Source organism: Chiloscyllium plagiosum, chromosome 7 (assembly GCF_004010195.1).
Source record: "Chiloscyllium plagiosum isolate BGI_BamShark_2017 chromosome 7, ASM401019v2, whole genome shotgun sequence".
NCBI classification, from domain to species: domain Eukaryota; kingdom Metazoa; phylum Chordata; class Chondrichthyes; order Orectolobiformes; family Hemiscylliidae; genus Chiloscyllium; species Chiloscyllium plagiosum.
In genome coordinates, this window is record NC_057716.1 from 72,566,979 (window position 1) to 72,586,071 (window position 19,093).

At 42.1% G+C, this 19,093-nt stretch overlaps 1 protein-coding gene across 6 annotated transcripts in view; it reads left to right on the forward strand.

The window, feature by feature from the left end:
• zranb3 (zinc finger, RAN-binding domain containing 3) overlaps positions 1-19,093 on the forward strand; it is a 178,628-nt gene that overhangs the window by 102,914 nt on the left and 56,621 nt on the right. For all 6 annotated transcript variants that reach the window (XM_043694034.1, XM_043694035.1, XM_043694033.1 and 3 more), the window contains one exon: positions 14,891-15,070. In XM_043694034.1, the coding sequence (XP_043549969.1) occupies positions 14,891-15,070 (180 nt within the window). The remainder of the gene's footprint in view (positions 1-14,890; positions 15,071-19,093) is intronic.

Consider the following 19,093-nt stretch of genomic DNA (forward strand, 5'->3'; position numbering starts at 1 on the left):
TCTTTCTTGAAGATGGTCAGTTAGATATCCTGGATTGTTGTCTTCCTTCCAGACAATAACGACAAGATCATGGTTCATAACGAGAGCCTCTCCTTTTAGCACTTGGAGAAATGTCTGTCTGTCTGTCTTTAAGCAGGGATACCATCTATGCTGGAGGCCTTGTTGTTTATGAGCTGTCAATGGCTTTTTCAACCTCATGGTGATTTGGAGGTGTGATGAGATGGCAACAGATAATGTGTTGTAAGATGATATTGAGAGCACTTGTGTTGAAGGCTGAATCTTTGTTGAGGAGGTTATTGAAGTGCAGCAGGCATTGGCTGCCTCTTGGTCTTTGATGTTCGAAGTGTAGATGGTTTTAATTGCACTGAAGAAGTCACACATGTCATAGGTTGTCATTGAGTTGGTAAATCTCTTATGCTCTTTCCACTCACCATCTACTCTTTCGGTAATACGTTCTTTATTGCACGTCAACCTTCAGTTGTCTGTAGTCTTGTTTTGTTTTGTTTTGAGTTTTGGTAAAGCTGCTAATTCAGGAAAGTCTGATCCTGGATCTTCTAATTATTCTGCTAAAAGCAGTCTTGCTGTTTCCTGGCGCACAATTATACATAGGATGTTCCTCATGACTGGAACAACTTGTTGATGCAATGATATCTACCCTCATGTACTGATGAGGCTGTATCTGAACGGGTTGATTAGAAAATGTTATTACATACTCGCGGAGTAGGTGAGACTTAAAGCTAGGCCTCACCACAAGTGTCTTGCAGATACAACAGTGCAGCACAGGAACAGATCCTTTGGCCCAGCATGTCTGTGCTGACCATGATGCCATTTTAAGCAAACCTCATCTGCCTGTACATTGATCTATCACTATTCCTGCCTGTTCATGTGTCTGTCTAAATGCTACTTAAACTTCGCTACCGTATCTGCTTCTACTACCTGCATTGGCAGCGTGTTCCAGGCACCAACCTACCCTCTGTTCAAAAAAAACTTTCCTCCTACATCTCCCTTCAGCTTTTCCCCTTTCATCTGAAATGTATGCCCTATTGTATTTGACATTTCCACCCTGAGTAAAAGACGCCAAGTATCCACCTGATCCATGCCTCTCATAATTTTGTACACTTCTTTCAGGTTGTCCCTCAGCATCTCGTGCTCCAGCGAAAACAATCCAAGTGTGTCCAACCTCTCCTTATAGTTAATACAGTCTAATCCAGGCAGCAATCTGGTAAACCTCTTTTGCACCCTCTCCAAAGCCTCCACACCCTTCCTACAGTGTGGGAACCAGTACTGCCTAATGCTGTTGGAATTAGCCTTCTCCCCCCGCCACCCCCCGAGTTTAGAGCTTTCACCCAAGGACCAGTTTTCTTCCTCTTGCATAACTATCTTAAAAGTTACTCAGTTATGATCACTGTTCCCATACTGAATCTTCAATCACCTGGCCAGACTCATTGAAAGGTCAAGGACAACCTTTTTACTAGTTAAACTATCTACATGTTTGAGATTTTGGGGAAGGTTTGTAGCTCAGGTTGTGAATCGGGTTGTCAGTTTGCTCGCTGAGCTAGTGGGTTTGTTTTCAGACATTTCGTCACCATTGCTAAGTAACCTCATCAGTGAGCCTCCAGTGAAGCGTTGGTGTTCTGTCCCGCTTGCTATTTATGTGTCTTGGTTTGTTGTGGTAGGTGATATCTTTTCCGGTTCTGTTTCTGAAAGGTTGGTAAATGGGGTCCAGTATCTATCTGTATGTTTGTTAATGGGGTTCCGGTTAACAGAATTCTAGTTTGAATGCCAGGCCTCTCTGAATTCCCACGCGTGTCTTTGTTTGGCTTGTGCCAGGATGAATGCATTTTCCCATTTGAACTGATGTCCCTCTTCATATGTGTGTATGGATACTAGTGATAGTTGGTCATGTCTTTTGGTGGCTAGTTTGTGGTCATGTATTCTGGTGGGTAGTTTCCTGCTGGTTTGTCCAATGTAGTGTTTGTTGCAATCCCTGCGGGGTATTTTATATATTATGTTCGTTCTGCTGGCTGTGGGTATGGGGTCCTTGAATTTCATCAGTAGTTTTAGTGTGATAGTAGGTTTGTGGGCTACCATGATGCCTAGGGGCTGGAGTAGTCTGGTGGTTGTCTCAGAAATGTCTTTGATGTATGGTAGGGGGGGCTAGGGTCTCTGGGTGTGTAGTGTCTTTGTTTTTGTCAATTGTGCAGGAATCAGCGGACTGCGCTCATCAGGTAACCATCGTTCCTGAATACGTTTATATAGGTGTTTCTCCTCGGCTTTTCATAGTTCCACGGTGCTGCAATTTGTTGTGGTTCGTTTAAATAGTGTCCTGGTGCAACTCCATTTGTCGGTGTTGGGATGGTTGCTTCTGTAGTTGAATATCTGGTCTGTGTCTGTGGCTTTCCTATAGATGCTGATCTGCAGTTCTCCACTGATTTTTCTTTCATGATGTCCAGCAAGGGAATTTGGTTATTGTTCTCTTTGGTGAATTTTATAATGGTGTAAAAGTATTCGTATGCACAGACAAAGAAGGACACCAGTTTGACTGGGATAATGCATCCATCCTGAGATAGGCCAAACAAAGACACAAGCTGGAATTCCGAGAGGCCTGGCACTCAAACCGGATCTCCATTAACAAACATAAAGGGGGGAGATCCAAGATGGTGGCGACCCAGCAAGTCTGAGTCTGTAGTGCTCTGCCCAAGACTCAGGCAGTGGGCTGCCAGCTTCCACAACACCTGCAAAATCATTTAAAATAACTTTTTTTTTAAAATCAGCTAGTCATTTTGCACCAAACGTGAGTAGTTTGGTGCTCTGTTAAAATAACTAAGGAAAAGAATGCAGCACACAGGAACCCTTCCCCCACCCTCCCCAGCTGCAGCAGAGACGTCCACAGCCACCCCGGGGGACTTACCTATGGTGGCGAGCCTTGTTGCAGTAATTACCAAGCTGAAAGAGAAGATCGACGCCTTCATTGAAGAGTCCAGGAGCAGGTGGGAATTGTCGGTCGCGCTGCAAAAGCACGACCGAAACATAGAAAAAATCGAACATCGAGTCGGAGGGGTGGAGCTAAAGGCCGCGACCTCCAAGGCTGCTGCAAAATCAGCCGTGGGTCGGGTCCGGACTCTCGAAGAGCGAGTCCGGGCCTTAGAAGACCACATCAAATATTCGTTTGCTGGGCCTTCCTGAATGGGAAGAGGAAGGCCAGCTTGCAGTGTTTTTGGAGCAGTGGCTCCCTCAGATGTTGAAGGTGGAGGCTGGATCAGGCCAGGTAAGGGTAGAATGGGCCCACTGGGTTGCAATACGCAGGCCTGGGTTGGACCAGCGCCCCTGCCCGGTCCTGTTCTGGCTTCAGTGCTACAGAGAGGAGCAAATGCTCCTGGAAGCCTCCAGAAATCTCGGGAAAGATCCCCAGGCCATGACTTACAAAGGATCTAAGATCATGCTGTTTCAGGATTTTTCTCCAGCTTTGGTCCGCAAGAGGAGGGTGTTTGATGAAATTAAGAAGCATCTAAGGGATTTGAACATTCCGTACTCCCTGTGCTACCCAGCGACACTACGTTTTAGCCACGAAGGGTCCGTCTATACCTTCGGATCGCCAGAGAAGGCCAAGGAATTTTTGGACTTTCTTAAATAGATTGTAAGAGTTAATTCGTGTGGTGAATGATTTGTTCTGCCCCCCCCCCCCCCCCCCACCCCCCGTTTATCCTTTTTTTTTCTCTTATCACCTTTATTGTTTAATATTATCTCAGGAGGGGGGCTTATTTGTTCTCCACTTTGTGATTTTCTTTTTTAATATATATAGGCTGGGTGTTCTGGTTGATTCAGGTGAAGAGGGGCGTCTGCCTTGTCCTACCTTATCTCTTTCTTTTAGAGCGGGGTTGTTTCCCCCTATTATTTTGTGTTACTTGTCTGTTGAGACTGTAACTTTATAATTTTATATGTTTATATGTGGTATTAACATTTCCATTACCAAATATATCTAGGTGTGGGGGGGTGGTTTGGGTACTCTTAACTTTAGCTTTACAGTATACTTGAATTTTCTTTATTTTATTATGGGGTGCCAGGGTCGAAGGTGGGGCACTGGTTGGGAGAGGATATAATGGGTTTTCGGAAAGGAAGTGATGCCCTCTGGAAGCAACGGGGAAAATCTCCGTTTAAATATGTTTTATATTTTTTCTATTTAGAAATAGTTTTTTATTATATTGGTCTGAGTGTATTAAAGAATCTCTATTTTTGTGACTTTTCTATGGTCTATGCTCGGGGTGTTTTGGATGGGTTTTCTCCTCCCAGGGGGTCTCTGACTTGCCTGGATGATTATGGTTAGTCATTCGATTAAATGGTGCACCTGGAATGTCAAGGGGAGTAATTCACTAGTCAAAGGGAAGAAAATACTATCAAACCTCAAAAAAGAAAGGATTGATATAGCTCTCCTATGGGAGACACATTTACTGGATAAAGAACACTTGAAATTACAACAGGGTAGATTTGATCAGGCCTTCTTTTCTTCTTTCAGCTCAAAAAGTAGGGGAGTAGTCATTCTTATTCGGAAGAATCTCCCTTTCAAAATCCTAAGTCAGATAAAAGATGAATCTGGACTGATTGAAGCCCTTATAAATGGAGGGGAATATGGGATTTTGAATCTGTATTGTCCCCTGGTGCATCCTTTCAAATTGATAATTGAAGCGTTCTCCAAACTGATGGCTCTCTGGGCTCGTCATACAAGTATAGGAGGAGACCTTAATTACATTATGGACCCAGAGATAGACAGGATACCCAAGAGTACTATGGGTGTATCCTCCAGATCCAGACAATTGGTGGATTTGAATAAAGAGTTAGGATTAGTAGATGTATGGAGGTGCCTCCACCCGCAAGGCAGAGATTTCTCTTTTTACTCTAATCCACATAAATGTCACACTAGAATTGATATTTTTTTGCCCCCTTGACCTTTTTTGAATTCCGTATCATCCTGCAAAATAGGTAATATAATAATTTCTGATCACGCTGCTGTGTAGATGGAAATCGAGGCTAGGAACAATGAGGCATCCCCCTGACATTGGCGTATGGATTCTTTCTTAATGAAGGATAGTAAATTTGTAAAATGTTTCGCAAGAATTTAAAACTTTTTTGGAAATTAATTCAGGTACGGCTAGTAACCCATCAATGATGTGGGAGACCATTTAGGCTTATGCGCAAGGTCTGATCATTTCATACTCGGCGACCCGGAAAAAACTAAAGGGAGAACCACAGCATCTACTTGAGGCTCGCTTAGAGGCAGCTGAAACAGTGTACGTTGATAGACCTTCTGTTGCTAAATTACAAAGGATTATGGCCCTTAGGACAGCCCAAAATACGACGCTTACCCAAACGGCAAAGAGGGAAATATTATTTGCAAGGCAAAGATTATATGAATTTGGCGATAAACCTGGTAGATACTTAGCATTTTTCGCAAGGAAAAAAAAAGGCCCCTCAAGCTATCACGTCCATTAGGGAAAGTGCTGGTACTCTGACTCATGATCCTAAAAGGATCAACACAATCTTCAGAAAGTTTTATTCCGATTTGCATAAATCGCAGGATTGTGAAGATAGAGCCAGGAGGATGCAGTCCTTTTTTAAAAGCCTGGCCTTTCCGGACTTAACCCCAGAATAGGTGTCGGTCCTGAATGCTCCCCTAACAACCCAGGAAATACTTGACACAATCAGGCAGCTTCAGAGCGGTAAGGCACCTGGCCCCGATGGATTTCAGGTTGAATTCTACAAAGAATTTTACAGGAGTATTAGCTGGTCCACGTATGGACATGTACAACTACTCATATCGTCAGGGCTGCCTCCCACCTTCGCTGAAAGAGGCAAATATCTCCCTTATTCTCAAAAAAGGAAAGGACCCAGATAATCACACATCATACAGACCAAAATCCTTGCTAAATGTAGATTTTAAAATTCTTTCTAAAACATTAGCATTGAGGCTGGAGAGGGTATTGCCATATATCATAAAAGAGGATCAGACAGGGTTTATCAAGGACCGTAGATCATCTAATAATATTAGAAGGGTTTTGAATGTCATTCAAGTCTGTCATCAGGAAAAGATTACTGGGAATAGTAGTCTCATTGGACGTGGAGAAGGCATTCGACAGGGTTGAATGGTCATACCTGTTCTATACATTGGAAAGGTTTGGCATTGGAAAGGTATTTGCTAACTGGGTCTCAACATTGTATAATGATCCCAAAGCAGTTGTGATCACCAATGGCTTAGGCTCGGATAGCTTCAGTGTGGGTAGGGGCTGACTTCACCGTTGCTATCCACGCTAATAATTGAGTCACTAGCGGAAGCTATATGGGCTCACTCTAATATAACGGCCCTGAGGGTTGATACAGGTAAACATCAAATTACCCTTTATGCAGATGTTCTCCTTTTTCTGAGTAATCCTCTATTGTCCGTGCCTTCTCAGGATACAAAATTAATTTCTCAAAATCAGAGGCCATGCCGATGGGTGGCCTCGCTAGTATGTCCCACTTATTGGGCGGATCTCACTTTCCCTTTCGATGGTCTCTGGAGGGTTTCTTATATTTAGGTATTTTTATCACCCCAGTATTTGGCCAGCTATACAAGGTCAATTTTGTGTATCTACTGGAAAGAATAAGGTAGGACCTTCATAGTTGGGGGGATCTTCCAATTTCCTGGCTAGGTAGAATAGCTCTAATTAAAATGAATGTCTTGCCCCATCTCTTATACCCTATGAGAATGCTCCCGGTGAAGCTGCCGAGGCCGGCACTGCGCAAATTGTATGGTTGGCTTGGTTCTTTCATCTGGAATCATAGACGGCACCTCATTAAGTTAAAGAAGCTACAGCTTCCACAGGCAAGGGGAGGGCTGGATTTTCCAGACTGAGTTCCCTGTTAAGCTACATAGCCGATTGGGTCGCGTCTGACCCACAATCAATCTGGCTGGAAATCGAGGCTTCTCAAGTAAAGTACCCTCTTATTAACCTCTTATTTTTAGAAAAGATGAAAATCATTATGGACCACTGTAAAAACCCTATCGTATTAAACACAATTCAAGCCTGGAATATAATGCGGCAAAACAGGGATAATTCACATAAAACATCCCCCTACACTCCAACCGTGGGGGCATGGGGTTTTCAGCCGGGGCTCACAGACGCCACATTCAAATACTGGAGGTACAGGGGTACCTCCTGTTTCGGGGATCTGTTTGAGGAGGGGGTCCTGATGTCTTTTGAACAGCTGCATCAGAAATTTGGACTACCTAATGGAGACCTCTTTCGATACTTCCAAATTGGAGATTACATACAGAAGAAGATTACGCTATTAGATAGTCTTTATAAATCAGGTAGAGAACGTAGAGTTGTGGCCAATGGGTGTACTCTCGGTCAGCACTCTTTATCATTTATTACATAATTAAGTGGCGGAAGACATGGTCTGTCTGCTTAGAACATGGGATCAGGAATTAGGACTGGAAATTTCCACAGAAATGTCGGATGACATCAGGGAAAATGTCAGAAAAATCTCCATTTGTAACAGAACCCAGGCCATTCAGTTAAAGATACTCCATAGGACTCATATAGCACTGGAACGATTGGCAAAATTGAGGGCATGAGCATCTCCAATGTGTTCCAAATGTAAAACAGAGGTGGGCACTCTCACACACTGCTTATGGACATGCCATAAGATCCGCAAATACTGGACCAAAGTTGCAAATGCCTTGACAGAAATCTTGGGACCGGAAATTAGAGTAGATCCAGTATCTCTTCTCCTGAGCTTCTCGAGCTTACCTTCTCTGGATGTGCACGGCAGGAAATTATTTTCCATTCTCTCCTTTTGTGCAGGGAAAAATATCTTCGTAAACTGGGTGGCTGAGGGCCCTCCAGGATTTCCGAATTGGCACAGATTAATCATGGAATGTATTCCCCTTGACTTCCTTACAAATATGGGGTGCACCAAAAAACAGAATTATTCTATAAAATATGGCAGCCCTTCTTGAATTAAATGGATACAGGTATTTCAGCCATTTTGTCAAGAGCTTTCAGCTAGTTGAGGTGATGGTTCTGGCTGGTCCGGGGCCCATTGGGGGAGGAATCCCGCATGAATACGGGTTTTATTACGACTTGATGTTAATTCATTCCGAGCATGTACTTCACTATTTAATTACTATGTTATCCTTTGTTTTTCTCTTGAGTAATGTAAGATATTTGATCGTACGCTCTGGTTAGTTATAGGTTAAATTAGTAGTTAGATGAGTTTTGTCTTTTTCCTTTTTTTCTCTGTATCTCTTCTTTTTGTTTGACAGATTTTGGCTATTATTTATTTAATATTTAATTGTATATTAGTGTTTGTACTTGTGTTTTTTTATTTGTAAGCTTGTAAAAACATGTTAAATTTTCAATAAAAATATGTTTTTAAAAAAAACAAACACACAGATCTGGACTCCATTTACCAATCTCTCAGAAACAGAACCAGAAATGATAATACCCACCACAACAAACTGAGACACATGACTAGAAAGTATGACAAAACACCAATGCTTCACTGGAGGCTCACTGATGATGTTCCCTCTCATGGTGATGAAACCTCTGAGAAAAAAACCCACCAGCTTAACGAACAAACGGACAACATGTCTATGTATTGTTTCAAGAACCCTCCTGAATGCACCAAATCTTGGCTCTTCTATCCCTCTGGAACTAAGGACATCCTAGCCAATGTTTGGGAAGTTAAAATCACCTAGGACAACAACCGTGTTGTTTTTACATCTTTCCGTAGTCTACCTACATATATGTTTCTCTATCTCTTTGTGGTTATTGGAGGCCTATAGTACAATTCCATCATAGTGATCGCACCTTTCTTAAGTCCTATCCATATTGCCTGGCTGAATGAGCCTTCCAAGATGCCTCCCCTCAGTACAGCTGTGACATTCAACTTAATCGGTATTGCAACCCTTTTCCATCCCTCTCTATCGAGCCTGAAACCTCTAAACCCTGAAAAAATTAAGCTGCCAATCCTGCCCTTCTCTCAACCAAGTTACTATCATGGCTACCACATTGTAGTTCCCTGTACTAAGCTAGGCTCTCAGCTCATCTGCTTTACCTGTTATACTCCTTTTATTAGAATAAATACACTTCAGACCACCAGCCCCACTCTGATCGTTAACATGGCCCTGCCTTTCTTCCTGTTAGACTTACTTGATTTAACTTGGACCTTCTCTTCAATGACTCCACATGCTGATCTCCTGCTTCGTAATCGCTGTATCTCTTGTATCCAACAAGATGGCTGCTGTTCTGTTTCTGTACTTGTGTTGTCTTTAAAACCTTTTTAATCTGTCTTTGTGGCAGTCTAAACAAGTTTCTGTTGCCCATTGTACTTTACAAAACAAAGTCATATCTCTTGTTTTTAAGGTTGTATTTTTTGATAAGTGAATGAGTGGGGTTCATTTTATTTATCTACCAGGTGTTACGTTATTTTTTCCAACAGTCATGAGGCTTTCAAGGTCATTTAAGATACCCACTTTCCTGTATGGTGTTTCTTAGCCTATTCAAATATTGGGTCGAGTCATGGAGACATAAAAAATAGAAATAGGTTGTTTGGCCCAGCACGTCTGTGTCATCCGACCAACACCAAACTACACTAATCCCATTTACCTGCACTTGGTCCATGACCTGCATTGCCCTAGTATTTTAAGTACTCATCCTGAAGATTCTTAAATTTCAGAGTACCTACCGCTACCATCAGATCAAGCAGCATGTTCCATACATCTAACTTATTTTTTCTCAGGCCACTTGCTCCTCACCTTAAACTTATGCCCTCTGGTCTTAGACATATCTGCCATGAGGAAAGATTCTCACGATCTACTCTGTCTTTGCCTTTCAATTTTGTATACCTCACTCAGATTCTTCCTCAGCCTCCACTGAATTTGGAAACAGGCCATTCGGCCCAACAATTCCACACCGACTATCCGAAGAGCATCCCTCCCCACCAGACCCATCCCTCTACCCTGCCCCTGTAACCCTGCATTTCTCATGGCTAATGCACCTAAACTACACATCCCTGAACCCTCCGGGTAATTTAGCATAGCCAGTCCACCTAACTTGCACATCTTTGGACTGTGGAAGAAAACCGGAGCACCCAGCAGAAACCCACACAGACACTAGGAAAACGTGCAAACTCCATACAGTCGCACTGTGAGGCAGCAGCACTAACTACTGAGTCACCCTGCCACCCAAATTAGTTTATCCAGTCTCTCCTCTTAACTGAGACTTTTTATCACAGGCAGCACCTGGGAAATTTCCTCTGTAACCTCTCCAGTATAGTCACATCCTTCTGATAGTGCGACCACCAGAACTGCACACACTGTTCCATTTGTGATCTAACCAATGTTTTATAAAATTGTAACAAGTCTTCCTTGATCATACATTACACATCGCAGCAAGTGAAGACAAGCATTCTGTACATCATCTTCACCCCCATCCACTAGTGCTGACACCTTCAGGCATCTATGAACTTGTACGCCAATGTTGCGTTATTAGTCAGTACTCTACAAGGACCTACCATACACTGAGTATATCGTGTCCTGATTGAACTTCCCATCCCTTGTACTTATCAGGATTAATCTGCCATAACTATGCCCAGGGGAAAGTGAGGACTGCAGATGCTGGAGTACCAGAGTTGAAAAATGTCCTGCTGGAAAAACACAGGCCAGGCAGCATCCGAGGAGCAGGAGAATCGACGTTTTGGGCATATGGACGTCGATTCTCCTGCTCCTCGGATGCTGCCTGGCCTGCTGTGTTTTTCCAGCACAACATTTTTCAACTCATAACTATGCCCAGTTTACCAGTTGGTCAACATCAGACTGTAGCCTGAGACCATCCTCCTCATTATCAACTAATTTTCATGTCATCTACAAACTTGCTAATTCTACTTTCTGCATTCACATCCAAGTTGTTAAAATATATAACAAATAGCAAGGGTCCCAACACCACTCGTCAGAAGCTTCCAATTACAAAAGCAATTGTATACCATCCTCCTATTTGCAAGCCAATTTTGAATCCATTTTGCCAACATGCCTTGGATTTCAGCACTCTTACTTTTTGAATCAGCCATACATGTGGGAAACCTTGCTTGTCAAAAGCCTTAAGTCAGTGGAAACCACATCAAGTGCAATATCCTCATCAAAATATTTAGTCACCTTTTCAAAAAAAATCAACCAAATTAATCAGACAGGATCTTTCTTGAACAAATCTGTGCTGACTATCCCTGATTAATCCTTACCTTTCCATGTATTGATTAAGCGAAAGTGAGGACTGCAAATTCTGGAGATCAGAGTCAAGATTACAGTGGTGCTGGAAAAATCACAGCAAGTCAGGCAGCATCCGAGGAGCAGGAAAATCGATGTTACCTTTCCATGTATTGATTAAGCGAAAGTGAGGACTGCAAATGCTGGAGATCAAAGTTAAGATTACAGTGGTGCTGGAAAAGCACAGCAAGTCAGACAGAGGGCTCCTGCCCGAAACATTGATTTTCCTGCTCCTCGGATGCTGCCTGACTTGCTGTGATTTTTCCAGCACCACTGTAATCTTGACCATGTGTTGATTAATCCTGTCCTTCACAATTTCTCCAATAATTTCCCGACCACTGACACTCGACTAACTGTTCTTTAATTACCTGTCCTATTTGGACTGTCCTTGAACAAAAGAACCCCATTAACTATCTTCCACTCACTTGGCACTTCACCTTTGACCAGTGAAATACTACATGCATCCCCAGCAATTTCTTCCCTTGCCTCCCATTGCAGACTGGGTTTCATCTCATCTGGTCCAGGGGATTTATGCAACCTTATGTCCATTAAAACATCCAAAACCACCTCCTTATTAATCTTCACGTGTTCCAGACTGGACCATCCCAAGTGAAATCTCTGACTACAATATCTTTCTCCTCTGCAAATACACTTGAAAGTATTCATTTAAGACCTTACCCATATCCACTGGCTCCATCCACAGGTTACCCCTGTGCCCTCTAATAGGTCCCACGTTTTCCTTGGTAATCCCCTTACTCTTAATACACTGATAAAAGGCCTTGAGGTTTTCTTGATCACGTCTGCCAAAGATACTTTGTGTCCACTCATTGCTCTCCTAATTTGCTTTTTAAACACTAGCTACGTTATAAGCCTTTGAAGGGTCTTCCCTGTTTTTAATGTGCAGTGCCTGACATGTGCTTCCTTTTGTTTTGTCAAACTCTCAATGTCCCTTAACATCCAGGGTTCCCTGGTCTTGCAGCCCTTACCCTTCACCCTTAGAGGGACATGCTTAACCTGAATTCTCACTGTACAACTTTTAAAAGATGACTTTGAAACATAAAGTTCTGGTCACTATCTCTAAAATGCTTGCCTGCTGAAACTTTAACTACTTGACAGGCCTTGATCTAGCACTGCCCTATCTCGAGTAGAACTATCTACATACTGACACAAAAAGCTCTCCTGGATGCACTTTAAAAATTACATCTATTCTAATCCTTTCATACGAAGGCAATCCCAGTTCATGTTAGGAAAATTGAAATCCTGACAACGATAACCCTGTTTCTCTCACATCGTTGTGATTTACATAAATATCTGTTCCACTGTCTCACATACCGTACATTTTATTTTCGTTCTCCTAAATTACAAACTTAATTTGGCCAATTCTTTTACAGCACTTGTCAAATGCTTTCTGGAAATCCAAACGCAGTACATCTACAAACTTTGCTAGATCTACAGCTCATGTTACTATTTCAAAGAGCTCTAATAGAATGGTTAAACTTGATTTCCCTTTATTCAAAACCAAATTCCAACAACCTTGTGTTTTTTTAAGTGTCCAGCTATAACCACCTTAATCATCAACTTTAACCTATTCCCATGACAGATGTCATGCTAACTGGCCTCTAGTCTCCCTTTTTCTACTTCTGTCCCTTCTCAAAAAGATAACTTATATTTTCTGATTTCCAATCAGATGGAAGCTTTCCTGAATCTAGTGAATTTTGGAAAATTAAGTCTGAACTCTAATTAATCCTTTTAAATTACACATGACAGAGTGTAATCTGTTCCCTGGTTGAAAGCATTCTGTGAACTCCTTTTCCAGGCTGCCATTACCTATCTGGATTTTCTACTTTGTATGTAGTTTAAAATCCCCCGTGATTATTACAGAACTTCTATCATAAGCATGCAATATTTCTTCTTGTAACTTGGTCCTACACTGTGATTGTTGTTAGGGGCCTGTGGATTACACCACACAGGTAAGCTCCTTGAATGTGTAAGTTAATTGCAAAGGCTGAGGCTCCAGCACACAGTATTCTCTGACACCTCTCCTGCCTTATTCATGGTCACACCTTCCTGTTTTAAGTTCTCTGTTACCTTTCTAATGATACGGAGACCTCTGTGTCCTTGGGTTGGAGGAACTGGAAGTGAGTGCATTGCTACATTGGTCAGTGCATGTTGACCCTTGAAGCAGAGGGAATGTTGTTCTTGTCCCTTACTACAGCTAGAATTGAGTCGAAAAGTGTGGCACTGGAAAAGCAAAGCAGGTCAGGCAGCATCTGAGGAGCAGGAGAGTTGACGTTTCGGGCATAAGCCCTTAATCAGGTATGCTCCTCGGATGCTGCCTGACCTGCTGTGCTTTTCCAGCATTACACTTTTCAATTCTGACTCTCCAGCATCTACAGTTCTCCCTTTCCCCCAGTCACTGAAAACCTTACTGTGAAACCTCTTCCAAGGATGCCCCCTTTGAAGTTCTCCTCCCTCCACAAGGATCTCCACGGATGTCTCTCCCACTGTACCCCTCAGGTCATCTTTTCTGCCCTGAAGCTCTTCAACCACATTTACTCCTCAGATGCTGCCTGACCTGCTGTGCTCTTCCAGCACCATCTTTTTCAACTCTGACACTCCAATATCTGCAGTCCTCACTTTTCCCCATACAGCTGCAATCAGACAGCTCTGACTTGAGTGTGTCTGACTTCTGGAACCAAGCTTTAGATATTTCTCCCCCTCCCTTCCTGTGTTGGAGTATCTTCAATTTGGCATCGACATTCATGACCTTGACTAGGAGCACTTGTATTTTTAGACATTTATTCCAGACGTATTTGTCTTGGATCACTCTCAGGTCCGGAAGCTCCTAAATGCCATAGCTGGAAAACACAACTATCCCATCATTGTCCATGTGCTAATTAATTAAATGTAATTTGTTCATTTAATCAATCAATGTGATTTGTTTAATTAACCAATCAATTTATCTTCATTTATATCATTTAGAACATGATATACTTCTCAATTAAACAATTAAGTGTCTTAGATATCTATTATTAAAGTTTTAATGCTTTCTTTTTCGAGACCTTCCCTAACCGAGGCATCCTTAAGCAGGCCATTCGCATAATTCCTTTTGTTTAGCACTTGGTGACGATCACTTTATTAGACTCCTGTATGTTACTCCTGATTTTTCACTCTGCTTTAACAAAGCACATATGGTGGTACCTGAGTAACAGAAATCATTTGGTTACAGAGTCATGAATAATAACCAGTACCCAAAATCTACTGTATTAGTACTTTATATTATAACTGAGTTGCCGATCATTTGGTTACAGAGTCATGAATAATAACCAGTACCCAAAATCTACTGTATTAATACTTTATATTATAACTGAGTTGTGGTGATTCCGTTCCATTATGGATATACCAAATTGTAACATTGGTGAGTTTTAAGTTGTGAAAGCCACTAATATGCCGTTCTACATGATTTTATTGAACCATACCTGATTCTATAATTGAATAATTTTTGTGAATTTTTAATGTTAACAAGTTTCATTTTTATATCAGAGCGGCCTAAATGCAATGATTGTGTTTTCTTTTCCATATTACTTACAGGGTTTAACATTTACAGCTGCTACACATGTTGTCTTTGCTGAATTATTCTGGGATCCTGGTCACTTGTTGCAGGCTGAAGATCGGGCTCATCGTATAGGACAATGCAGCTCTGTTCATGTTCACTATCTTATCGCTAGAGGAACATTGGACTCTCTCATGTGGAGCATGCTGAAACGTAAGGTACAATTTCCACTGAATGCTTTAAGGGAGATTACGGAAGAGTATGGTGAGTGCCATGGGTGTGCAAAGAACAGCCTGTCAAAAAAATGAGATGCTACCTCTGGTATCTTCAATTTGGCATCTACATTCATGACCTTGACTAGGAGCACCTGTATTTTTAGACATTTGTTCCAGACATATTTGTCTTGGATCACTTTCGGATCTGGAAGCTTCTAAATGCCATAGCTGTAAAACGCAACTATCCCATCATTGTCCATGATTTAATTACAATTAATCCATGTCCATGGAAAAATTACAAGAATAGTTCTAGGAGTGAGAATAGAATCGAGAAGATGGGACTGTTCTCCTTGAAGAGAAGGAGATTTGATAGAGGTTTTCAAAATCAGGGGTGGGCTGGATAGTGTAGATAGGGAGAAGCTGTTCCTGCTCATAAAAGGAGCAAGAATGAGAGGATGTAGATTTAAAGTGATGTGAGAAAGAAACAAGGATGATTTGAAAATATCTCTTTCACAAAAGTGAGTAGTTAGTGTGTCTGAAATACATTGCCTGAAAGTGTGGTGGAGGCGGGTTCAGTAGGTATTTAAGAAAATACTGGATGATTCAAAAACCGAAATTGTTGGAAAAACTCAGCAGGTCCTGCAGGATCTGTGAAGAGAAATCAGAGTTAACATTCTGGAGTTCTCAAGAAGGGACACCGGACCTGAAACATTAACTCCGATTTCTCTTCACAGATGCTGCCAAACACACTCGAGCTTGTCTAGCATTTTCTGTTTTTGTTTCTGATTTACAGCGTCTGCAGTTCTTTCAGTTTTTATTTAGTATTTGACATTGGATGATTATTTGGATAGCAACAGTGGCAAGAGTATGGGGATATAGCAGGAGACTGAGACTACGTAATGATGCTCATTTGAAGAGTCAGTGCAAGAATACACAATGAGTCAAATCACCATCTTCTGCACCATAACAATTGTGTGATTCTGAAAATTGCATGCCATATAGTACAACCAACAAGTGTTAAACAGGGCTAAACAATTCCACACCCAGTTGACTAGCTTTAAGCTCGGCAGTCATATCTTATCCAGTCATGGATGACAAGGGACAATTAAAAAACCTACTAGGGGAGCCTAGCACATCAATGTAAATGATAAGGCTAAAGTATTTGCAACAATATTTTCCAGTATATTATCTATCTTGGCCTTTTCAGCATGTCTCCAGTATCACTGGAGAAAGTGAGGTCTGCAGATGCTGGAGATCAGAGATCAAAAAGTGTGGTGCTGGAAAAGCACAACCAGTCAGGCAGCATCCAAGGAGGAGGAGGATGAGGAGTTTATTTTCAGAGGCTGCCTGACCGGCTGTACTTCTCCAGTGCCACACTTTTTGACCCAGTATTACAGTCTGCAGCCATTTCAATTCATGCCACATGATGTTAGAAATGCAGGAAGCATTAAGTACTACAAAGATCTGATCATAATCTGGCAATAATCCACTGCTGTGGATTGAGCTAAATTGTTCCAGTACAGCTACAATACTGGCATCTTCCGGACAATGTGGAAAATTGCCCAGTTATGTCATGAACACAATGCAACAGCCTAACATGTTTAATTATCGTGCCATCAGTCTACTCTCCATCATCACTAAAATGATGGAAGGGGTCATCAACAGTGCTATCAAACATCACTTGCTTAACAATAATATGCTCACTGATGCTATTTGGGTTCCACCAGGGACAATCCACTCTTCAGCTCATTACATCTCAGATCAGACGTGGACAATAGAGCTGAATTCCGGCTAAAGCTGACATCCTTGATACCAAGTGCACATTTGTCCAGGTTTGGCATTGATGAGCCTGAGCAAAACTAGAACCACTGGTAATTGTGGGGAAAACTCTCCGCTGACTGGATCTATTGGTTGTTGGAGGTCCATCATATCATTCCAGGACATCTCTCCAGTAGTTGCAACAAATTCTAAATTGGAGGAAGGCCAATTTTGATGGTATTAGGCAAGAACTTTCAAAAGCTGATTGGGGGCAAATGTTCTCAGGTAAAGGGATGGTTAGAAAATGGGAAGCCTTCAGAAGTGAGAGAACGAGCGTCCAGAGAAAGTATATTCCTGTTAGGGTGAAAGGGCAGGTTGGTAGATATAGGGAATGCTAGATGACGAAAGAAATTGAGGGTTTGGTTAAGAAAAAGAAGGAAGCATATGTCAGTTATAGACAGGATAGATCAAGTGAATCCTTAAAGTACAAAGGAGTGTACTTAAGAGAGAAATCAGGAGGGCAAAAAAGGGACATGAGATAGCTTTGGCAAATACAGTTAAAGAGAATCCAAGGGGCTTTTACAAATACATTAAGGACAAAAGTATAACTAGGGAGAGAATAGGGCCCCTCAAGATCAGCAAGGCGGCCTTTGTGTGGAGCCGCAGGAGATGTAGCAGATACTAAACGACTATTTTGCATCAGTATTTACTTTGGAAAAGGATATGGAAGATATAGAATGTAGGGAAATAGACAGTGACATCTTGAAAAATGTCCATATTACAGAGGAGGAAGTTCTGGATGTCTTGAAACACATAGAAGTGGATAAATCGCAGGACTTGATCAGGTACACCCTAGAACTCTGTGGGAAGCTATAGAGGTGATTGCTGGCCTCTTGCTGAGATATTTGTATCATCGATAGTGCGGTACCACTGTTTAGGAAATGTGGCAAGAACAAGCCAGGGAACTATAGACCAGTGAGCCTAACGTCGGTGGTGGGCAAGTTGTTGGAGGAAATTGTGACAAATAGGATGTACATGTATTTGGAAAGGCAAGGACTGATTAAGAATAGTCAACACGACTATATGCGTAAGAAATCATATCTCACAAACTTGATTGAGTTTTTGGAAGAAATAACAAAGAGGATTGATGAGGGCAGAGCGGTGGACGTGATCTATATGGACTTCAGTAAGGCGTTCGACAAGGTTCCCCATGGGAGACTGGTTAGCAAGGTTAGATCTCATGGAATACAGGGAGAACTAGCCATTTGGATACAGAACTGGCTCAAAGGAAGATGATAGAGGGTGGAGGTGGAGGGTTGTTTTTCAGACCGGAGGCCTGTGACCAGTGGAGTGCCACAAGGATTAGTGCTTTTAGTCATTTATATAAATGATTTGGATGTGAGCATAAGAGGTATAGTTAGTAAGTTTGCAGATGACACCAAAATTAGACGTGTAGTGGACAGCAAAGAAGGTTACCCCAGATTACTGATCAGATGGAGTTGAGAAGTGGCAGATGGAGTTTAATTTAGATAAATGCGAGATGCTGCATTTTGGGAAAGGAAATCTTAGCAGGACTTTTACACTTAATGGTAAGGTCCTAGGGGTGTTGCTGAACAAAGAGACCTTGGAGTGCAGGTTCATAGCTCCTTGAAAGTGGCGTCACAGGTAGATAGGATAGTGAAGAAGGCGTTTGGTATGCTTTCTTTTATTGATCAGAGTATTGAGTACAGGAGTTGGGAGGTCATGTTGCGGCTGTACAGGACATCGGTTAGGCCACTGTTGGAATATTGCGTATATTTCTGGTCTCCTTCCTAATGGAAAGATGTTGTGAAACTTGTAAGGGTTCAGAAAAGATTTACAAGAAAGTTGCCAGGGTGGGAGGATTTGGGCTATAGGGAGAGGCTGAACAGGCTGGGGCTGTTTTCCCTGGAGCGTTGGAGGCTGAGGCTAATGGTTTATAAAAACATGAGGGACATGGATAGGGTAAATAGGCAAAGTCTTTTCCCTGGGTGGGTGAGTCCAGAACTAGAGGGCATAGGTTTACGGTGGGAAGGGAAAGATATAAAAGAGACCTATGGGGCAATATTTTCACACAGAAGGTGGTACGGGTATGGAACGAGCTGATGGAGGAAATGGTGGAGGCTGGTACAATTGCAACATTTAAGAGGCATTTGGAGGGGTAGATGGATGGGTACTTAATCTAGGTTAGAAGTTCGGCACAACATCGTGGGCCGAAGGGCCTGTTCTGTGTTGTATTGTTCTATGTTC